Source organism: Glandiceps talaboti, chromosome 6 (assembly GCF_964340395.1).
Source record: "Glandiceps talaboti chromosome 6, keGlaTala1.1, whole genome shotgun sequence".
Taxonomy (NCBI): Eukaryota; Metazoa; Hemichordata; class Enteropneusta; family Spengelidae; genus Glandiceps; species Glandiceps talaboti.
The window spans coordinates 18,045,094-18,070,359 of record NC_135554.1 but is presented as its reverse complement, the minus strand read 5'-3'; the positions used below and the strand labels follow the sequence as shown (position 1 = coordinate 18,070,359).

At 37.3% G+C, this 25,266-nt stretch overlaps 1 protein-coding gene across 2 annotated transcripts in view; it reads right to left on the bottom strand.

The window, feature by feature from the left end:
• Positions 1-13,213: 13,213 nt before the first annotated feature.
• The window catches only part of LOC144436772 (U6 snRNA-associated Sm-like protein LSm4), a 134,802-nt gene continuing 122,749 nt past the window's right edge, over positions 13,214-25,266 (bottom strand). For both annotated transcript variants that reach the window (XM_078125633.1, XM_078125632.1), the window contains exon 5: positions 13,214-14,276. In XM_078125633.1, coding sequence (XP_077981759.1) covers positions 14,194-14,276 — 83 coding nt within the window. In that variant the 3' untranslated portion in view covers positions 13,214-14,193. The remainder of the gene's footprint in view (positions 14,277-25,266) is intronic.

Below are 25,266 nucleotides of genomic sequence, written 5' to 3'. Positions count from 1 at the left end.
TATATTCACAAAAACAGTTTTTGGAGTGCACACTACTTCAGGCTAAATAGTGTGTATGTGTGTGTGTCGGGGGAGGGTGGGGCACCTTCAGAAACAAGGTTTTTGAAAATGTAGATAGATTTTGCTATCGAAGATCGATCTGATAGTACAGAATGCGTTTAACTTAATAATCTCCATGCTGTGAACTAATCATGTCAAGATGTTTTAAAATGATGTGGAAATAAAACGAGTTGAAATAATGTTAATATTCATTCACAGAAGACATACATTTTTTATATTTGCTCTCTCGATTTTATCCAGTTTACTTTCCATATTCGTTAGCACAATTAATCTGGATACAAAACTCGCACTGTGTGATGTTTGGTATGTTCAACTTGAAGACGACCGTGATCTTCACCATGGTACAGGAGTTCACCATATATGTTCACATCATATGTCAACATGGTCAAGGAGCGATTGTATGAAACTACAGAATATGATGTAACTATTATCATCATCAACGTTCGTTTGTTTGGTTTAATTTCTATATGTTTGTTGGTATTTCTCGGTTCCTTTTGTGACCACGGATTCAGCCATTCCATAGTGTCGTCGTATTAATTTGTACCATCCACAACGACTCGGAGTCACCGATGTTACCCTAAGGCGACAAATACCGTGTGATGAATTCGAAATGTACATTCACCTAATGTCATATTCAAAGCATGCATGCTTTCATAACTTGAAATTGAGCAACGCTCCTTTATTAATTATAACAAAATTGCATTACTTTTTTTTTTTTAAAAGATCAAGAAATGTATTTTTTTAAAAGTTCAATCAATTTCGAAGACCACAAAAACAAAATAAGGATGGAAAAAACATCCTAAAAGTACGATTGCTTACGATGTTATGCATTGACTGTTACATGTATTTCTTACGCATTACAATGTATATACGTGTTTAATTTTACAATATTTCCTTTACATCGTGACTCACTGTATTATGTTAATTCAAAACATGCCAAAATACTGTGACCCAAAATGAGTAAAGCGTTCCCCTTCACCGTTTATGGTGTAACATTATATATGCTAACATACAGGCAATTATATATAGCTTTAGACGTAAATTCATTCCGTATCCGAGTTTCGAAATTTCGTGCGGCAAATCACAAATACGAAAACGAACTAGCTCGGTAGGTAGCATTATTAACGTGTACATTTCACAACCGGGGACTTTGTATATTTCAATAGGAATGGACTATTAGTAAGCAATGTACAGTACTGGAAAATACATCAAAATGAGAGGACACTTTCTACACTTAATAGTTGTATATTGATCGTATTTTATTGTATACTCTAGGCCCTAAATGGGTTTTTCCTTTGACAATGTACTTGTTTATTATATTTTTTTCTTTGTATACTTGATTTACACTTGATTTTCTAACCTATATTCCCAGGGATTATGATGTGTTCGAAATAGAAGTGTTCTTCTACTTTTGTCAGTGGTTCACTGTATAATGACACACACAACACACAGTCACGGGTTAACGTAAATTCCTAGTTCAAATTTCTGTAGACTTTGCAAGATTGTAATTATCAGTACCGAGCAAAACACACTGGGAAAATATAATCATCTTGACATGATATAGCAGTAACACAGTGCTTGAAAATCCTACAACGGTTTTGGAATTTTCATTCATTGACGATCTGACCTCGAATCGGGAAAGCTGCCCCAGGTCACTCGTTAACGCTGGAATTTAGATGAATTACCAAACATGTAAAGTCTCCACGGATAAACCATTTACTACAAGTTTCAATTGATATGCCAGTCGTAAAGCATATGAAATCCAGGTTTTAAATTAAGGCTTTTGCAGATCAACCCATAAGTGTAGACCTGAGGTGTGGCTACTTCTTATGTATAACAAAATGAGATTACATCAAAACGTAGTCATTTGGGCATACACCGAGAACGTAAATCAACGTACCGCTGTTGAGTCACCATAAACAGTTGTTGACACTCGGCCTTAGTAATCCAATGGCTAGTATCCGCAATTAATGTGTCATAAACCTGGCATACTCAACACGACCGCATCGGGAGAATCAACGGACAAGTATCTCGACCTTCTACTTCGATTTTGACGCCCCACAGTGTATGTCCTCATCTGTCCTCGACGGATGAGCGGTGCGTGTCGGAATGCTAAATTTATCAAGAAAGTGGCAAATATCGATTTGATTGCACTCTTGGCGTTTGTAAAATTAAATGTGACCAAAAGCTACTGTGTTGATAGACTAGTCAATTATACAATGCACTCAACAAGTGTTCGAACCAGAATTAAGATATTTCAACGCTTCAAACGAAAAAAAGAAACAGCGCAGACCCTGTTTCCAATGATCATATTTTAGCATGAGCCGTGTGGTGTCCGGGGTTTGGTTTCAGTCTCCAGCATTATAACTACTATCTTTCTTTTTCACTTGAGGCGCTTTTAGAAATTGAGAAGCCCAGATGGTATGATACCCCCCTTGCAATGTGGCGTCAGCATACTTGAAAATAAATCCTCCAAGATGCATCAAGACTGAAAGCAATAAACGCCATGCAACATGTATGCTACTTTAATTTTAATCCGAATCAAACTTTATTTGGCAATGATCGGTATGAATAGATTGTCAGTATCATCATATATAACAAAGCAAATTTTAATATTATGTCGATACCGAACTTCTTTCCAGTGAAGACGCATAGCCCTAAACGGATGGATACACAGTACTTGTAGTTATTGGTATAGATTGATTGGTGCTACTAGTCTTACGCGATGTATCGACAAGGACAATTGCCGCCAACCATAAACCCTCAGGAGTTCCTGCAAATAACTTGGCTCCATCATGGGTTCGTTCATAACTCAGTTTCTTACGCACTACATTTAAAACCGACAACACATTCAGGTGCCCCCCCCCCTCGCCCCCCCCCCCTCGCCCCCCCCCCCCCCCGACAGAAATGTGTATGCACCACACGTCAATTACCGGTATTCTTGTATATTAGTACAATATCGTTTTTGGTGAAATACAGGAAAACACGATCCACGTGCGCGTTACAACTTACATTATAGTAGAGGAAATCGTAAGCGTTAACATTTGTTGTTAGACATCTTTAATTTCCCTGTATTACGATTTATTGACCGATAGTTTCCGGAGGAAAAAAGAGAAATATACGAGCTGTAAACATAATTTCTTTTTATTTATTTACCTGTGTTTCTCGGGATTTAGTTCAAATTTTGTATAATGCGCAGTAATTCTTTCCTGCTAATAATTATGGGAAAGACGATCAAACACACATATTCTAGTCGGTAAGATCTGTATTACACTGAGACATCGTGTATGCTGTATAAAATGACGCAATTGCATAAATGCTACCATACAAGGCAAACAGATAACACGGTTTCTTAAAGAGAAAACATACATTTGAACTCCTAGTATCGTCGCATTTTACTAAGGCGCTCACGTCATCTGATTTATTAGCCTAATTTTGCTGACCAAATGTGTGTGTGTTTACGTTTCTCTATGATAAATAAGCTAGAAATGACACTTACGTGAAACGAAATTATACCCTCAGGTATACAAATAATGTAGGCGGCGAAAGAATTTGATTCTGCCCAAGACCCCTCTTACGGATGGGTGGTTCGGAATCGCGGCAAACTTTGTCACTGCGGATTACGTTGAAATTGAAAATGCTGCTTTTGATGACGACAATGTGTATTACGTATGTTTATTGGCTGGGAGCGCCGAAAGAAGCAGTGAATGTGCGAAAACAAACCAAACTCGAATTAACAATTATTATAGCGCTTGAGCGGCTCAGAAATACATGTCATTTGATTGAATTACTCACTCACAGATTTTCATGCAATTGAAATTGTCTCAATCAGACATCGTCGATTTCTTTAGTTAGTTTCCCTAAACGGCCTCTGTGTTCATTCATTCGTTGGATGTATTGAAAACGGTAAAATTGCAAGTTCTCTGAACGATAATACAAAGAGTCATAAATGAAGATAAACGAGTGTTTTTGTCAGTAGAGTGTTGCCGGAGGTGCTGTACCTGTCGGTGAGTATAATTGTCGTTACGGCTGACATGATAATCACAGTTATTATTGTTGCGGACCAGCGGGTACGACGATTGGGGTCGAAGACGAGCACAGGAACACACCAACTTCTCTGTTCTGTGTCCTTGGATCTGTAAACTTACATTCCTGTTTTAAAATGTGTAAATTGGTTATAAATAGTACCGAGCACCCCTTCCATGTATCACCTCATACCGTGAGTAGGTAGCAATGCACGAATATCATAATATACAGCTGAACAAACCGCAACTGGAATCACGTGTCACTTTGTTAGATAACTTATATTACTCGTAATATCGTATACTCTGTATTGAATCACTTTTTGGTAAACGTATGTTTGTAGCTGTACACATGATAATAGTACAATAAATCCAATCAAATTGATTTTCGGGTCCGCACCCTAAGACATGATTTCAACCTGTTATTGTACTACTTAATGATGAAATAGACCTCTAATTAACATATATAATGTCCTTAAAAAAAATTTCAGTGAATATATTGTTGGTTGTCTACTGCAAAAAATACTCATTGACAAGCTACATCGTCGACCCTAGTGTATAGTCTATGTTTACAGTCCGTGCAGTTTTAAGAATATTTTTTAAACTCGCCGTCAAATTATGTGAATATGCTCTAATTTCTTCATTGTTATATACATGGTAAACGTGATAATCCAAAACCAACTTGATAATCGATAATCGTGACAAAATATCGTACCCGCCGTGACGACACTCAACACGCAATTTCACCATTTTAAAGTGGCCGGTCGAGTTAATAAACTTCTTACTCAGGCGCAAATGCTTGGTAAAACATACTCTAGACTCATGGACTAATGAAATGTGCTTATACAGATACAGATACAGATACAGATACAGATACAGATACAGATACAGATACAGATACATATACAGATACAGATACAGATACAGATGTCAAATTGAGTGTCAATGCATGTCTTCTATAACATTACAATTGTCTCCTGGTATTGTTAGGACTGTTGATTGCATATAGTAGGGATTTCCTCGACTTTCTTTTGAATTACATTGTTGGATCGTACAAGCAATATCCGAATGTTTCACTAAACCCATAGACCCTCCTGGTGGAGGGTCTATGCTAAAACTTACAAATGGTGGTTGTATAGTATACTGTTATCTGTAAATAAAATACTGGGAGTACCTTTTGAATATGCGGTAAAAAATGAAACCCCCTAAAACGTATCAACTCATCCTGTGTTACTCCAGCTACTGTGATCAACTGATGGTGGGATACTAGTGTAAATAAAGGAGAGGGGAAGGACTAGAGGACTATACATATGACGTCATCACTGATGAGAGTGTACCGGGGAATTCAGACAACATACCGGGGAAGGGCTAGCTCTCTCCGTTGTACTGCGTTTACGAGATTCGATGAAAAAAATCATCTGCCGCATTTTCAGACGTCTGTTTACCTCAAAGTTACAATTCACGATGTAGTCACTTTTTTCTTTTCTCTCGAACTTTTCTAAGAAAACGACTCACCACAACAGACTACATTGTATAGACTAATAATGCATATATAAAAATACAGTAAGCTTATCTACAAAGATGTATTAACTATTATTACACTATATTGTATATTTTCAATACAGTGACCGTCTTGATGGTCACAAGCGTACATCTTCATCTTCAACTCATACTATATTCAGTTCAATCCCAAGTGCCGTTATCATTCACAGCGGTTGACACCGCCGCGTAATGGTTTTACGTGTAGTACACGGCGTATCGTAATCCCTATATCTACTAGATAGCGGTATATATAGTGATACGTACTTGTGAGATTATTCTCAAGGATTTAACGGGACACACACACAAAACATGAAAATGTTTAAAGCAAAAATTTTATTAATTTTGAAGCACTTCTTACAATACAATTTGGCTATGAGAGTAATTTCTTTAGTTTCTTGAGAAAAGGGGCAACACTTTACGAGGAGACAGCCAGAAATAAATTGTGTATTCTGCGACAACTTATATAATTCTCCGGCTAATGACATAAGTAGGGTACATTAATGATTTAACATATTAAATAGTGGCTTTGAGAGAGGAGAATGCAAGTCCTTAATTTGGCAGATGAAGCCCCCCTCCTTCCCTCTGTAATTTTGCATTATTTGAGGCACATATACAAATCTGGTGGCGACGCACTTGTTGACTTTGAATCACGAATGTGTCATTTTAAGTAGAGAGACCTTTCGGTTCCATAAGTCACAAAGGAAACATATTTCGGTAGATGGTAAAGTACACAGGAAAGATAAGCTTAATCATTTGAACAAGTTTTTAAAAGGGGACACAAACAATACCGAAATTTGAAGAGCCTACAATATTAAATGTCTGGGAAGTTGCTGTGATATACACGTGGACAAAAAACAAGCTACTGTGTGTTGTAGTGGGTTGTCGACGTGGGGTATCTCACGGGACACCTAGTGAAATGGAGAGGATTGTAAGCAAAGAAAACAAAGTATTCCCCCAAGGCCTAAATCTCTTAGACCACACACACATGCCAAAGTGTACAGTTAAGATCCGATGTCAACCGAATACATCCGAGAGATCTCGATCCTGCAAAAACGCAACACCTGGATTAGATAGTGGGTGAGTCGGTAAGCTTTTACATGGACGGTAGCTAGTTGATCTTGATACCGAAGTTGTGTTAACTTCGGGTACGGATGATACACAATTACCTGTGTATGTCAAAGATTAGATAAAATTCCCTCGAGTCAAGATTAATACTACCATCAATCAATACCATTGAAAACGGAATGGGTTCTTCGTAGATTTTAAGTATCTTGTACATAACTGACTCACTCTCTTGGAAATCGTTTCTTTTCAAAGTGTCGAATTCCTTTTTGGCGATTTCTTTGTTCGTGTGCTTGACTGAGTAAAAGGTACAAACACTCCATTAGTTTGATAGCCCTGCTGAATCAACTTCCAATCCTCTAGGAGATAGCAATAGTGATTGCTTCTGGCGAAGTTTTTCAGGTTCAACTTAATTGAGTAGTGTTGACATCATGAGGGAAATCCTCAAACAAACCAATGAAATATTGTTTTCTTTAAGCGCAAGTAAACGTCGAGAACCCTTGTGTAGTTTTTTGAAACCATGGTGGCACACACATATCAACCATATGTCTGAATCAGTCATTCCTAGCTGGCCAGGGGGGGGGGTACAGGAGCTACCCCGTGTCCCCCCCCCCCGCGCCGTTATAATCACACGGCATGGACCATAGCGGTGGGGTCGCTAACTGATATAAAAAGGACGTGGTTCGATAGGTTTCGCAGATCAAGGTACACTAGTTAGACCTGAGTCCTACGCTCGGTTGGCCAAGAGTCTTGTCATAATGATCATGACAACGTTTTCACGAAAAAGGGTCGAAAACGACATCAGGATGGTGAACACACAGCAAGTCTCTAAGTCTTTGTAACCAGTGAAAAGATGTATCTATTCATGACAACATCGAAATGAATCGAAAATGAACCTGTAAAAGTTAACTGATCTGAGTCAAAACATTTTTGTACACTTTATCATTTCGAAAATGGTATTTCATGACGGGAAATATACTTTTAACTGATCACACAGCATTGTACAACATACACACACATCGTACTGTGCGACAAACGATAGACAACAAGTATATGATTTTCACATCAAACATTTGTTAATTCTAACAACACTGTCCATTTTGACCTTGAAGTCCTAAACCATGACTACGGTTGAACAAGACGATTCTCAAGGTCATCGTCGTATACACCATGTACCACAGACAAGAATAAAAATTTCAATTCTTGTCTGTGCATGTACAAATAAGTTCAACACTTTATGGTAAAACCAACGTTGTAAACCACGTGTCTCTTTACGGCACCGGCCTAAACGTACCCACCAAGAGAAAATATGTGCTCTGACTTTCGAGACTGGGTAAAACTATTAGAATCGGAATCATACACCCAGAAGTTGAAACTGTTGTCATATTTCTAACATATTTACAATGTCTCGTAGGTTACTTAAGGCAGAACGCTTCTCGCTGACGAACTTCCCTGAAATAAAAGTTCACATCAAAATCCTGCAAACTTTGCTTTTAAGATAATAAAAGCTTAATCGTGGTTCCTTTTGAAATAAAAAATGGGTTTCGCTGCCTATTTTCAAGGAAACCGCCAATTATATTTTCAGAATTATTACAGTATTTGGGGGGCATATCGGGTTCTAGAAAGTCTTCATTTTGATATCATTTTGATTTCTATTGTAAAAATTCATACAAGTGACCCCGTGGTATTTCCTATAATTATTCAGAAAATGAATTTGCGCTTTCTTGAACAAAATGAAAACGTGTAAAGACATTAATATAATGATCATGTCTTACATTCGTGCTTACACTGACAACTTACTTTACAGGGCCACAAATAACACCAATTTTTATCCGTGGGTGCATTCATCAGGTCGGTAAAACATAACAATAATTAGTTCTTGTACCACGACCAAAAGTTCTAGTGAACGGACAGTTTGACGTAAAGCCTGTCGACCTGAACAGACGAAACGTTACTCGTGAGCAATTAGAACCATTGGTCGTAATACACGAACTGTAATCTTTATATGTTGTCCTGGTTACTTTTATTTCATACTGTGAAATCCTTATATTATTGTTCAGCACACTGAATCGTGTCTAGAAACTGAATATAGTTCTTAACAGATATGATGATAAATTGATGTTATGTTATACATATACTTTGTTCACAGTGCCAGTCAAATAACATCACAGTTTCTAGGTATCAACGTCGTAAACCACAGGCCTCTTTGCGGCACCATCCAACGTCGTAAACCACGGGTCTCTTTGCGGCACCGTCCCAAACATACCCGCCAATCGTTGCTTTATCAGAAATATGATGTGCTCTGACTAGCAAGAATGCCAGGTATATGATAAAATCCTAGAATGTCACACCACGAATATCGTTACAGTACTTTGTTGAATTCAACTGTTTGTACACGGACATTTCTTTCTACAAATTTACATAGCTTAATACATGAGCATGTAAAACAACAGTGTTGTTTTCTGGAAAATTTTGTTTTAGCGAAATCGCTGATGAAAGTATAAACAAGCCAAAAAAGAGACAAAAATAAAATATGGTTTAAGAGATACTGTAACGGCAGTTTAGATCTACAAACTACATGTTAAATATCACTGTTAGAGGGACACAGTCTGAACATGGTTTGTGGTAGTTATTTTTGTTTGTGTGTTGTGTTCCCACCGACGATGTCCACGTCAGGCAATGAGTACAGGTCTCATAACATATTCAGATATGATATAGTATAAAACTATATTATGACGTATTTTTTTGGTTACCAATAAATTCGATACTCTACAGTCTTGTTCCCAAGCCTCTATGTGAATATTGGCCCATCTATTCCATCCCATTATATCAATTCAGATTTGATAAGTTTTGATGTATAATATTGTACGTATTTTCTACACTGACTTCAGCCCAAATTCATTCTCTCAAGCTAGAGTATATATTCTCACGACAAAATAATGCGGTATTGTAACATTGCCGTAAAGAAGTGTGTAGTTTTTAACGACGTTGTCGAAACTGGGGCCTCAGTTACATTTAGAATGTGCTACTTTAACGTCAGTAATACAAGACAGCAATCGTTACGGGTAATATGAATGTATGGTGTAATCTAGTACTAACAGTGGTTTTGTCGTCGACTTCAAAACCACACAATCCTCTTTGTGGTAATGATCCTGATTCGCAAGAGCGGAAAATATCTTCTTGCTCGCGAGAATGGTTTTCATTTTAAAGAAATGATTGTTGCAGGAAGTTATCCACTTTGTATAAACGACTACACCTTAAACTGTCAATAGTTTATCGATTGCTACATTCTTCCTCTTCATCAATGATCATCGTTTGAACAGAACACTTCATTGATTGCTTCATTCATTTAGAATCCTATTCTTATGAATTCTCCATAGCTTGTATAGCACCGAATCTCAATGCGCAATCTCGCAAAAATGTACCCCTTTGAAGTATTGATAGTCATTACTTAAGGTAATCTACGGTCTGATAAGTTTAATTAATCGTGCAACGTAATTTGGCTAATGACGTCAACGGAGCTAAAACTTCTCCAGGGAAAACACCATGCCTGCCAGTGATTTTCTTCTGACGTCCAAGCTTCAAATTTTACGCAAGGTGGCCTATAAAACTTAGAAATATTACGTGGGTTTTCTAACGAAAATGAGCGACGTGAGGTTTTACTCAGCACTTTTTCTCCAGTGACGTTTAATACAAGAGATGTAACAAAGTGATTGTATGTTGGGACACTCAAGAGTACACTTCGAATTTCATTAATTCATAGTGTTTCTGAACACTCGACGCAGGAGGACACCAACTGACAAATGTAATGAAATCTAAATTGATTTTGAAGAAGATATAGTACAATCTATTATGGTATTAGATTAGTTTAAATGATACCATCGTCAATCGTTGGGTGTAATCACCAGCTTATAATGCGATGGGGCGATTTAAATTAGGCTGTATTTGCATTGTTATGGATGTTGTCACCGGTTTAAATTGACTAGTTCAGTCTAGGTGGTATTGGAAAAACCCCGGGGACATCGGCAGATCAGCGGTCTTACAACGCACAAATTATTGTCACGATTTACAAAACTCTTACACACTTTAAAATTCCATCAAGGGGTTTGTTTTGAATGGGACTGGCATCTAACGAGGCAGTTGGCATTCCTGAAAATAAATCACATTAATACACAATTCAGTTTGTGCTTTCAGATCAATCATTGTTTTGCCAATTTTAATGGTCTGTGTCAGTTTTTACACTCGTCCCGAAGGACAAACTTTATCGGAAATAATTAAGGTGTTTTTCTTCGAGTGCTGGGGCGATAAAATATTTTTGAGTTCTCCCGTGTTTCTTCGAGACCTATTTCATTTAATTCGACGGTAAAAATTCCAAAACAAGTAGTATAAACGTATTGTATTTTTAGACGCTGTACTATCTACTTTGAGTTATACTAAGTGTACATGTTTAGACTTAGAAATCACTGTACTTGTAAATGTACGACATTTTATGCATGCTACGTCCATTGGGTAGATTTACTGTAGGCAAGGATTTTAACCTGTATGCTAACATTCATACCGGGTTACTCCCACACATTCTCATTAGTTCCACTAAACTTCACACAAAATGGATCGATTAACGTTTATGGCCACAAAGGTGATGCCATTGCTATAATTTAGTGACTAAAGGCTACAATGCTTGACTTGCTTCAATATGAAGATGATTCTGTTAGCCTAGCCGAACATAGACATCCAGCAGTGCATGATGTAAGTGTTGCAAAGTGTGTGTCTGTGTGTCTGTGTGTCTGTCTGTCTACCTGTACCTTCGTACGGATGTGTGCACGTGCATGTCTGTAAACCACAAGGGCGGTTTACTAGTAAACAGCTTAACAAAATGTGGCTGCTGTGGTATAGCTCAGACCACTAAAAAGTGGAAAGTGGTCTGAGGGTATAGGTGTTCCAAAGTGTGTGTGTGTGTGTGTGTGTGTGTGCGCGCATTTATTTAAACTGTTAGTAGGCCCATTGCCTTGGAAACTACAATAACAAAACCTGGCTGTGGTAGTGTAGGTGTTGCCAATTGTCTGTCTGTCTATGCATGTGTATGCATGGAAACCGTTAACAGGCCGATTACCTTGAAAACAACTACAGTAAAATAATTCTGGATGGATTAGTTTGAAAATGGACAGGGTGTATCTAGGGATGACTAATAAAGATTGTTCAAGAGAAGATGATCTAAACAGAGATAAATAAGAGACTGGATTTGTGCCGTGGTCAAACGTTTAAAACTCAAAACGTACCGAGACAGTCGGGTTGAAACAACTGGTGATGTTTCTAGGGATGTTTACATGAAGAAATCTTCAAGACAAAAATATTCCACAATTGATATGCAAATTAGGCTTAAATGTGATTTTTGGTCAAAACTGCATACATGAACACTATTCATAGACAAGGGTGAAATTGGTAGGGAGGTTATGACAGGTTTTTAGCTAAAGATATAGAACCAACTATTCCTAGCAACCACTACCACAAGCATAGCAACAATCACATTCCAGGATCTCTTCATAAGAATAGTGAGGGCAAGTTAAGTGAATAAGCATTCTAAAATAAACATGTACCCAGCAAAGGAGGGCAGTCAATATAATGTCCACTTAGACTTAGCAGAGCTGCAAAAGACTAACAAAAAATTATGTGGTTCCGATTATGCTCAATTTTGGAATAGGTGGGGGGAGATAGATTATCTTTTGATTTTTTGTGTGTCTAGTTCAGGTAGTTACAATTTCCATATGGTCTCTGTGTTATTTGTTTCTTCCCATCAGATGCACTGCCATTACAGATTGGAAGAACAGTTTATATTGTCTTTTTAAGTTGCTGTCAGTTTCCGCATTCAATATTTCTTGTGAGTGTTCCATGATTTTATTATTTTTTTCTCGAATTTGTAAGAAAAAAGAAGTTTGGGGTCAGCAGTGAAAAACTAGGTGGGGATGAGTAACCAGAACCAATCAACTGTCTTTTTAGGTCTCAATATGTCCACTATTGTCTTTAGGCCAAAATATATTAGTAACAGTACAAATGAATAAATTATAGATGTTTATTTTTTGAATAGCCCACATTCATTTTTGTGCGAAGTGAAAACACTTGTTAAGCAGTTGCTATGGGTATGATTATGGTTGCTACGGACACTTTCCTTGCTTTGGAAATTGTGGCCTACGGAAGCATATGAACTGTATTACAGAAAATGATTCAGTTCATATTGATTTTAAGTTGTTTAAACACACATGTAGACACACTTGCATACATAGTCATGTGCACATACACATGCAGACACACACACACACACATGGACACACAGACACACACACACACACACACACACACACACACAGAGGAAAACAAACAATCAGAATCCATTCTAGTGTCGTCTGCTGTAGAAGTTACAAGACAAAGTAGTCACTTCTGAACATATACTCTACAGCATCAACACAAATTACGACAGAGATAAATATTAAACCGTTTAATATTTTTTCTATAAATACTTCCAGTTCCTTCTCAAAAAAATCTGAATACACATAAAATTTCAACATGACTGTGGTATGTATTAATAAATTCAAAGGAAATATTAGGTTTATTTGTAGTCAAATTCAATGTTATGCCACATATAATGTAGTTTAATGACCAATACAGACTAATATCAGGGATGTAGAAAAGTGCCGGAAGGCAGAAAAAATAACCGTGTGCAAACAATAAATTTCCAGCCAAGAAAATTCTAAAACATTGAAAGAATTCTGAACATGGATAATTCTATCGAAATATTTAAATGTTTCCTGTTTTTTTGACTTGTTGAAATCTACGAACAAATGACCAAGTAACATAGAAGCTTCAAGAATATAATTTAACTTCTTGAAAAAAGCAAGCTGAGATTTGAAACTAGCCAGAGATTCAATTCACTGTTGTACTCATTTACTGCTGAAGATCATAATGCAATAGTTTCTGTCAAATAGGGTGGAATTTGAGTGGTAAAACACTGAGATTTATCAAATGACTTGGTAACATTCTATGGAGGAATAAACAAAGTGGATTAACAATGTTTGCCTGTGTTGTCAATACACATCAATGCTTCCATAAATGTGGTCAGAACTTCTGGAAAATTATGTCTGGGATCAGCCAAGCTCTAACTCTGAAAATTCCATGGAAAGTGTATCAGATACTAAATTTGATACTGTAAAATACTTTTAATAGATTCTGTATGTATGTTCACAAATGACCAAATAAGTATAATTTTGCATTTACTCACTTCTACTTCAAATTTCCATTGAGATTCCAGTATAGTGAGCTATTACTGGTGGCTAGTTATAGCTATATTTAGCAATCATGATGTTAAACTACACACACATAAAGAAACAATGTTTGAAATCATGATGACCATATTTGTCAAGAGTCTGCCATATAATAATGTGTGGGATAGTTTTCCATGTCAAAGCAATGTACAAAATATAAATTCCTACATCTATAGCTAAAAGTGTCATTGATATCACATCTTTCTTGGTCCTAATGGTTTTCCTTGTTTTGGTGGGCCTCCTTTTGGTGTTCCCCTACCACGGCCACCAAAGGCACCTACAGAAAGGAAACAAACAAGAAAGAAACCCATTAGTCTTCACTATTTGAGTGTTTATGAAAACAACATTCAAAAGGTGTGGACAGCCTAATAGAAAGTTATTACAGTTTTTCATACAATAAAGTAATCACTGCATTCAATTTTCATATGGACCTTAGAGAAATCTTTATAACCTGCATATCACATGAGGATTTGAAGGGTGTATGGGACACAACTTGGTGACAATGAAATTCAAATATTACATGGAACACACCTTTAATATAAACTACATTAAGAATAGAGATGCATTTGGCCCTTCTTAGTTTAGATTTATAACAACACATACTTTTGTAAAACTCTATACATACATGTAGTTATTTAAGGTCTTACTCACAGTTTTGTAATGCTTCAAAAGAGCTTGCTATTTCTGGTGCTTGTGGAATGTTTACACAAACCAGTAAGTCTACGAAAGCTTTGCAATCTTTTCATTGCGAACAATGTATACTTTCCTTAGTAGGAACTATTGCTTTCTATTTTTAGTTTCACCAAATTTGTTTTTTTATTATCTATGTATTAATGCAAATTGCATTAGGGGAAACAACTCCAAGGCAAGCTATTACCTGGTTATGATGAAAGACAATGTCAACAGTCGCTCAGATTTTGAGTCCTGGTAACAGAAATCCTGTCAATGCTTCAGCATCCTACATTGTACCCCAGGCACTCCTGGTGCCTAACTTAGTATGATGATTTGTGTTTACACATGATACATTTACCTGGCCATGATCAAAGACATTGTTTAGATTGCATTATTGGTACACTAGTGATGGTTCAACAGTCGCTAAGATTTTAAGTCCTGGTAACAGAAATCCCATCAATGCTTCAGCGTCCTACCCCAGGCACTCCTGGTGCCTAACTTACTACAATGATTTGTGTTTACACACATGATGCTCCATTTTGTCACATGTGTTCACATGGTTATGAGGGTTTTGAGTGACTTCTCAAAAGTGACAGCATTGGGATGGATTCATGGTAGATTTGGGTTCACATGGACATCACACTGTCTTGATTTCTAGTCTACCCATGGTTGAGTTGGAAAGCTTCTTGTATGTTCATGTTAAGGCAACTGAGGTGTTTACCTGATAATTTATAGTGCTTTTGGAAGGACTCTTTTTTTGTCTTGCTTTCAAAGACACATACACCATAATTAACTATGCTGGCACTATCTTATGATAAAATCTGTTGTTATTACATATGTGTACTGTGACTATTTGAGAGCTGGATAAGTGAAGACACAACATGAAATGGCACACATATTCTTTTATTTGTGTATATTTGTATATGTATGCATGAAGTGTAGGGGTGTCACCAAATACTCGTTTAAAAAGATCTCTAGAACTACAGTCTAAGTTATGATGTACTATCCACAGGGATTGATGGACACCAACTGCTACCATTTATTTACACAGGTATCAGAAATCTTTTTTTTTTTAGAAATTCTAGTCACAATTCTTTGCTCACAAATTTTGATAAGACAATAAAAACTGCAAACCACAGTTTAAAATATTAGACTGACTATGAGAAAGTTACAAGAGTCAATTTAAGAAAATCTTTAAAAATTCTACTGTCACAATTCTTAGCTCATATACTTTGACATGACAATAAAAACTGACAGTTATGTCGTGAATGGTACTGGTAACTGCGGAGTACCTGAATTGCATACACATCCTCTAATATAGTCGTACAATGTATTGTACACCTGGGCAAAGATCACACTATATAGCAGAGTCAAAAAGCCCATGGAAGTACATGTTTCCACAAGAGAGATCCCTTGTGACCTGCCCCAGGACAAACATAAACCACCACTATTGACTTGTGTGTGAAAATCTCAAAACATGGAATCAACAGAGGCAAGTCAATGCCTCTCAAAGCTTTCATTGATAAGTCATACATAGAGGGTTTTTGGCTGGCGGGAGTAAGGGGTCTAAGGAAAAACATTGAATGATTTGTGCGGATGTGTCTACTACCAGGGGAGAAAATCCTAGACACATTCATATATGTGTGAATACTTTTAAAAGCTCTGAATTGCGGTATTATACACACCGCCCTAAGTAAGATCTACATTACTGAGTGAGACTCTGAGAAAATACCTAGTGGTCAAGGTTTGGCCCGAAGGAGTTAGTTTATCATGTTCCCATTGATAGTACCAGATGTCACGACAACAGTTCGTAGCGGCCAATCCTATAACTCTGAACCCATCTTTCAACCACTTTAGCTGAAACTATTGCCCATTTTTTGTTTAAGGATATTTGCAATCATTATTACTACAAATACATGCACATAGTACAATTCATATGATGTATTATATAAGAAATTGCTCCAGTCACCAATGTCCTATATTGGCAACAAAAAAGTGCTGTACAGATGTTCATAATCTTGCTTTCCTTCAAACTCTTGTTAGTTGTATGACATATTTGTGGTTCAAAGTAGTCAGACTAGTCAAGCAATAGAAGATCATATATAGGATTATCCGTGGATTCAATTTTTCTTCTCCATATCTAGTCAAATGGACAAATTCCAAAGAAAATCTAGTTAAATCTTCTGCTGGGGAAAGGCTGAACAGTGCATGTCATTAGTAATCTATCAGACTGATAGCTGGTTGTACTCAGTTACTTTGTTCAGTAATACAAACACAACATCCAGTCATGCAAGGATGCGATAACATCACATTTATGTTACTGATATCCCAAGCTACACGAGAGCGCTAAGTGAATTAACTCAACGAATGTAATGTGCTGAAACATATGGGTACAGTACTGCAGAGCACTCTGTTCAAAAAGAGCTTAAGCAAACAGCGATATTATCGTTGTTGTTTGGTGGTTCTCTTTTTTTCAATTTCGAACGCTGAATGTTATATTGTAAGATAGATTCTGGTTGGCTACTCGTGAGTATGAGATTGGGTTTGAGAACACCTATGGTATTGTATCAGATGTAGGTATCGGGCTCTCACAGAACAAAAAAAGACCAAATGACAATAAACGTAACTAAATAAAGAAATCAAGCCGAGTTCACTACACTGGATTTTAATCAGATTTGGCATGTCTATACATGGACCTGTACAACATTTTCATTTGGAAACTATAATTCACTGTATAATTCACAGCATCAATCTGGGGTCTGTAGTATTGAAGCTGTCAAGAGTTTGCTTGGGGAAGAGGGGAAAACTGTGAAAGGTCAGAGGTCAAGTGAGACTGTGGCACTTTTGTAGGAACTGAGAATTAATGGCCAAGAATTAAAGGTGCTAACTTTGGTGCTTTGGTAGGAATTGAGAATTAATGGAAAAGAGTGCAAGGTCTTAGGTGTGTAATCTCTAGCTTTCGTTGTCTGCATTTCTGTTAGTCTAAAAGTCACCTTTAGTATTGAGTATTTAAAATTAAAACACACACAATAATTAGCAATGTATGTATTCCTTAAACTAGCATTCTTTACCCAACAACTGAAGGAGTATATTTCTTTGGACCATGTGTGCCATTTTGAATGTCCCAGTTATGCAGTTAAATATCTCTTCCACCTCTTAGTGGGTATGCTATGAGGTTGTGACCTGTACACTGTTTGTAAAGTCATGACTTCCATGTATTTTATAAATCATGAAATTGGGTAAACTCTATTCTTAACCATTGGACACCAGCAATCTACAGTTGCTGAAAATATTCTGAAACTGATGATACCATTAGTCAGGCATTCTAATTGTAAGAACAATGTCCAAAGAAGATTGGTCAAGAATTCCCACTTACGAATATCCCACACTACTCCATTCCTGTTCAAGAATATCCAACAACAATACTACACACTGTCCATTCCTTTCAGTAATACACATGTAGTCTGTTCAAGTTTGCAAACATCCCATAAATCAATTCCAGTTTGAGAATAACCCATAAGTCAATTCCAGTTTGAGAATATCCCATAATAGTCCATGCCAGTTTGAGAATATCCCATAAAAGTTAATGCCAGTTTGAGAACATCCCATAATAGCCAATGCCAGTTTAAGAACATCCCATAATAGTCAATGCCAGTTTGAGAACATCCCATAAGTCAATTCCAATGTGACAACATCCCATAATAGTCAATGCCAATTCGAGAATATCCTATAATAGTCAATGCCAGTTTGAGAATATCCCATAATAGTCAATTCCAATTTGAGAATAACCCATGGCATATAACAGTCAATTCCAATTTGAGAGTAACACATAACAATCAATATTCCAGTTCTGGATGCAGTAGCTAAAGCTATCAGTTAAGGCAATTAGAGCTTAACTCCAGGGCACACAAAGAACAACACTGTCAACACTTACGAGTCCTACACTGTACACATGTCTGTAGCCTCCTTCAAATCTCAATACCTACAGTAACTGAATTTAAGGAGATTTTGTACAGACAATAAGTTTGAGATCAAAGGACTTGATTTCTCCTCTACACACAAGTACGTTTGAACACATTCAATTGTCTGGTAAGAACTACGTAGCTGAGGAAATCTCTATATAAAGACACTTTCAAAACCAATCATCCAATTTTTCAAAGGGACCTTTTGAGAGAAGTTGACATTATTTACTTTAAACACAAGCTATAGTGCTCTGAAAACCACTAATGTACTTGGATTATTTGTACGGGCTTTTTCTTTCTTGTTTTCTCATGAAATTATTCCGTCTACAGTAATGATTTATCTTTTGTCAGATGGCAGCCTGGTCACGTATGGTGAAAGCAAAGGAAAACAAAACGAGGTGCCTGCAAGAAAATTCCTTGTCAGGCTTTATTTTTCTGTGCGGAAAAGTGTTTGTTTGGTGAACGTTTGACTGAGTTCGATAAAGAGAAATAACCTCACAGATTAAGTATCAGTAGGTAAAACTAACACCTTTATTTGTTCTCACGGGGGGAATAGGGGAAAGGATGAAAGGATTTATAAATTCCTCACCAATTTTGTTGCTTTTTAATTATTTTGTGCATTTTTTTACTGAATGTCAACAAGTTTTGCTTGTTTATGAATGTCATCGTATCAATATGGTGTCTCTAGTAAGATGTATCAGTGTTTTTTCAAGGGTGGTAAGTAGGTAAAAGGTAAGTTCTTCAGTCATTTTCATTTTATGGGTGGTGTGTGTGTGTGTGTGTGTGTGTGTGTGTGTGTGTGTGTGTGTGTGTGTGTGTGTGTGTGTGTGTGTGTGTGTGTGTGTGTGTGTGTCTACCAGTTAAAGCTGGTAAGTAGGTACCTGATTTCTCTGTCACTTTACCAGGGTTCCCTACCGGTGTATTTTGTTACTAGTATTTTGTTTTAGGGTGGTAAGTAAATAAAATCTACCTCAGTTCCCCATTCATGTTACCAGGGTTCCCTGCTAGTGTACTGTTATTGTGAAGGGTGGTAAGTAGGTAAAATCTAACTGAGTTCCCTAGTCACGTTACCAGGGTTCCCTATCAGTGATTTTATTTACAGGTGGCAAGTTGGTAAAATCTACCTGAGTTCCCCAGTCATTTTAGCTGGGTTCCCTACTAGTATTTTGTTAAGGGTGGTAAGTATGTAAAATGTAGCTGCATTCCAAGGTATTTTACCAGGAATCCAAATGAAATGATAAAACAAGGTATGGAAATTTATGCAAGTTTTACCACATACCCTGCTCTGTACTTGGATGGAGTTCTAAAACACTAGCTGTTAGTGTTAGATTTCTGGTAGCTCAGAGACATGCCTTGGTGTGACTTGGTGTAGAGCTTCTTGAGATAGTAACACCAAGACAAGTCTCAGGGCTTGGTGTAGAGAACTTATTGAGTTAGTAACACCAAGACAAGTCTCTGGGCTTGGTATAGAGAACTTATTGAGTTAATTGAGTTAGTAACACCAAGACAAGTCTCTGGGCTTGGTGTAGAGAACTTCTTGAAATAGTAACACAAAGACAAGTCTCTCTGTTGGATTTCAGGAAAACCCTCAGCGATACAAGCACCGTACACACACAGAGACAGCCTGGACAGTGGCATCCCAAAAGTGTACAGAAGGTTGGATTTCACCAGTAAGTGTGTGGCCCTAAACCTAACAACAGGTAGTAGTGTGACTAGTGTTGTTGTGAAGAAGTGAAACATACCTAACACCTTATTTCTGTAAGTACTGTATAACCTGATCAAGTTACATCTCCGGCTGTCTATGTTCTTATCCTGTCTATTATCAAGAGTCCTAAAAAGCACAAGTACCCTTTTTTTGGAAGTCTAACCACAGAGATAACATGTCTTTTGTACACTAAAAGCATTGCTTCATATATTGGTTTACCAACTGATTTGCTCGCCATATTAGTTAACCAACTGATTTGCTCGCCATATTCTCAAAAAATATCCAAGTACATTTGCTAGCTAGGTTAGGGAGTCTAAGGTAGTAATGAAAGCTAGGTTAAGGAGTCTAAGCTTAGTAGCAATGAAAGCTACAGTCACAAAGACAAATTTGAGGGGTTTTTTTTAATACTGAACTTTCTTTTTACACTTTCCAATGACCATTTTTCAATTTGAAAACCCTGAGATTTTTTTTAAAAAGTTGATTACAACAGTCAATGTAGTAAAAATTATTCTCTGCACATACACTGTGTAATAGCATTTTTGAAATTACGCCATGCTAGTAAGAATAGAACAAGAAGGTTGGCTTATTCTCATGTGTGCCTTTAGTAATGTATCTGTAGCCTACACTAATGCATGTGTAAAGTGGATGTGTTGACTAAGAAATTGAATAATCATTATTTTCATGACATTCCTAGAATTTATAGTAAAAATGTCCATGTTTACACATTTATTCTGTTTTCAGGTACAATTCTATATAAAGTAATGAGAATTGAAAACGAACTACAGTGTTTCATTTTTTCATCCTTGATTGCCATCTTCAACCACTGATTTCTTCCTAGATCTGTCTTTCTACAACATATCTCTCTCTTAGGGTATATTGACAAAATGGTCATTATTTGTAAGACGCACCTAAGTGCTAAAATTCTATATCAGGTAGTGAGCATTGAAAGCAAAATACAGAGTTTAATTTTTCCAGCCTCTACCGCCATCTTCAACCATAGTCTAGTTTCCTATGTGTGTTATGATCACTACAATCATCTCCACCATGGAAAGGAGATCGTAGAGGACATCATTAGGTATAGGAGCTAGACTACTTCAATCACTGATCTCTTCCTGCCGAGATTTGTCTTTCTTAGACACACCTCTCCTAGGGCATATTGACAGAATGGTCATTATTTTTAAGACGCACCTAAGTGCTAAAATTCTATATCAGGTAGTGAGCATTGGAAGCAAAATATACAATTTCATTTTTCTAGCCTCTATCGCCATGTACAACCACTGATCTCTTCCTTCCTAGATCTATCTTTCTTTGACACTCCTCTCTCCTAGGGCATTATTGACAGACTAAGAGTTTGCAAACAAACCAAGAATTCAAAGAGCAAACACCGCTATCACACCGGATTTATTTTATCATAATATTTCCCTATATCCTATTGACACAGGTGGTTACACAGAACAACATTGATAACTTCACTGAGATTTGTTTATCCACAAAACTCAACTTTTAAAGTGTCTGTCAATAGCCTGACATGACCGTTCATTGTGTATAATTGTACCGTTTTAAAATAACATTTTCAATTTCATCAAAAACAATCTAAACGGAGAACACAGCTGTATGTATTCACCAATATCAAATTATGTTGTCTGCATATCATATAATGATTATTAAAGCAGAAAAAAAATAGTCGTGCAATTCTCGTCGAGGTATAGATCCACTGTCATGGAATTCCACCTTGGTTTAGGTTGTAATAGCTGTCATTTAATGTACATCACATGTTATTATCTTAGCCAGTTAAAATTAAGCCACTAATAAACATGCTGAGTGTGTCATTTTGACCATACTGTCTAGGTGGTCATTTAGGATCTTATGCAACAAGATATCAATCGAAGGTGATTGATTAGACAGTTTGGGAACGTACAGAGGATGATGGGGGGGGGGGGGGGGGGGGGGGGGGGTTTGCAGAGAAAATATTTTGGTCAATTTTTTTTGCAGCCCCCCTTTGCGAACTCCAAAACTGTTATCCCCCCCCCCCCCCTCACCCCAGAACCCAAATTTTTTTGTAGCCCCACCCTTTTCCCCTTATGTACAATTATATATTAGGTATCCCAGGTCGCCCTAAATGATATTGAGTATTGGGCTTGAATCAATAAGTAGGGAGGGGGGATAGGTTTCAAGGTGGAGGAAAAAATTATCACATCTTTTATAGGATCTACTGTAAAAATGTATGTGTTTATCCATCGACCGACCAACCATTCATTAGTTTGACTTGACTGGCATTGTTGAATATTGCACTTGAATCAATTTTACACCTGGCTGCACCTGTTCAAGTTTATTAATGAAAAATAATAGACAAGTTGATATTGTCCTTTAATATAAATTCTTTGCTATGCAATCAGTTACCTTCAGTATCTAGTATTGTCTATATAGGTCAATTGAAATGTCTCACCTGTAGCTGTAAACCTGATACCTCACTTAGCTTAGTTGGTTTAAGTAAAACATGGATATCACTTTGTGTGTGTGTGTGTGTGTGTGTGTGTGTGTGTGTGTGTGTGTGTGTGTGTGTGTGTGTGTGTGTGTGTGTCTGTGTGTGTGAGTGAGTGTGTGTCTGTGTGTGTGCGCATGTGTTTGTGTGTGTGAGTGAGTGTGTCTGTGTGTGTGTGCACGAGCGCGCGTGTGTGTGTGCGTGTGAGTGAGTGAGTGTGTGTCTGTGTCTGTGTGTGTGTGTGCGTGTGTGTGTGTGTGTGTGTGTGTGTGTGTGTGTGTGTGTGTGTGTGTGTGTGTGTGTGACTACACGGCTTACTCTTGAAATTTCTATATAAAATTAAAAAATATATAGAGTTGAGCAATTGTGACAATTTCTGTAACTGCTATGCTATGGTATAACTATATCAAAACCATGTCTAGACCTAAAGTAGGATATTTCAAAGGTTTCCATTTTTCCTGGTTTCCTTACCAATAAGTGACCACTAAAACTAAAGTCTTGTGTACTCCTGAACCAGTGCCTACACTAACTTATGTACAGGACTAACTTTTCACATTTTTCATCAACAGGAAAACAGTCATCAAAGCTAGCCGTTGTACTGGGAAACAATCTGCTGTTAACATAACCCTGACACAACTTCTGACTTTAAGATATAGATACTAGTCTAGAATTTTAATTGAAGGAAGGAATGGTCTGAGTACACTCCCTTGAATGTAAACCATCAAGGTCAAGTTCCTGAGTGATGTTTGCTAAGCCATCAGTGATATCACAGTCAATATTGATGTTAGCGTAGTAGGATCAGCACTTGATGGCTAACTGTACACAAACATTGTCTATCACACAGAGTCCAAGGAGTGGTGTAAACTGATACAAGCATTTCATAAAGTAACCCCAGGTGAAAGCTTGGCAAACAGCTCTGGTCACTGGCTGAGTTTAATAGCAAATAGTGGAGTACACTATTAAAAGATCATTTACACTAGTTATGTTGAAATAAACTGGTGCTAAGTGTATGGTTGTATATCTAAAGAGGGTGTTACATGTGAAGTTAATCCTTGTTGCTGGGATGGAAGGTGATGTTGGAGAGGTTGGATGGAAGATATGCGATTGTGGCAATTGGATAGGGTAGAGCTGATTATGAGGACATGGGAATGAGATAGGGAAGATGTGGTGGTGGTGGTGGTGGTGGGATGAGATAGGGAAGATGCGATTTGAGAAGGGAATAGGGGAGATGTGATTGTGAGGATGGAATATGGGATGTGTGATTGTGGGAATGGGATATGAGATGTGTGATTGTGGGGATGGGATAAGGGAGATATGACTGTGGTGATGGGATAGGGGATGTGTGATTGTGGAAATGAGATAGGGTAGATGTGATTGTGGGAATGGAATATGGGATGTGATTGTGGGGATGGGATAGGGGATATGATTGTGGGAATGGGATATGTGATTGTGGATATGGGATAATGGGGATGTGATTGAGAATATGGGATTGTGGGGATGTGATGAGAGAATGGGATAGGTGATGGTGGGATAGGAGCAGAGGTTAGTTTGGCAGTCAGGATTTTCCTGACAGTAGAGAGAGACCCGGTGTCTGTAACTGGACCAGGTTCCAGGCTAGAGAGAGAGAGAGAGGTGGAATGGAGAGATAAAGAGGTAGAATCAAGGTCAAAGGCAGGAGTTGGGATGGGAAAGAATTGAGTGTTTGTAGTTGACTGGGGAGGGTGAATCCCCCAATAGTATTATATAGGTACATTGGTATAGTTTGATCTCTTCTTTAGTCATCTGGATCTGGGTATACATTTTGTGAAGGAAATGTCGAACATTGCGAGTCAAACTGTGATCATTTCATTTTTAATTTGGTCTAGAATTATGTTTATTCTCCTGAAAGGTTATTTTCTATAACAGAAAATATGGTAAATTATGCTCACAAATTGCATGGTTTTTTTTTCTAGCATCTTCAATAACCCAGTCATTTTGGGGGTTGGGGTACTCCGTTCCTCTAACCATTTTTTCCTTTACATAATTACAAACCCTTCTTCAGGTCAAGTCAATGTAAAATACAGTGGCCATTGCAGGGTAAGGGTCCATGTACATACCGTACATATACTAGGACTGCCATGTCTTCCAATCATTGTAAACTTCAACATTCAGATAAACATAGGATATCAGTTTATTCAGGAGTTGAAAACATTTCAAACTGTTTTTTTTTTTATCAGATTGGTCTTACAAGTACTGGTTATTTCATAAAAATGTTCTGAATTTTCTCTTTTATTGTATAATTCCAGTATAACTTTTGAACATTTCTGAAAACTGCTTACAGCTACAGTCTTGGAGAACAAATCCTCCTCCAAGTCTCTGTTTATTTTCTGTCACTGACAGGTTAAATTTGTCAACAAATTAGGTTTTAAGAGTTAGTTTAAATGTTATTACCACTCAAAGGTTGTCA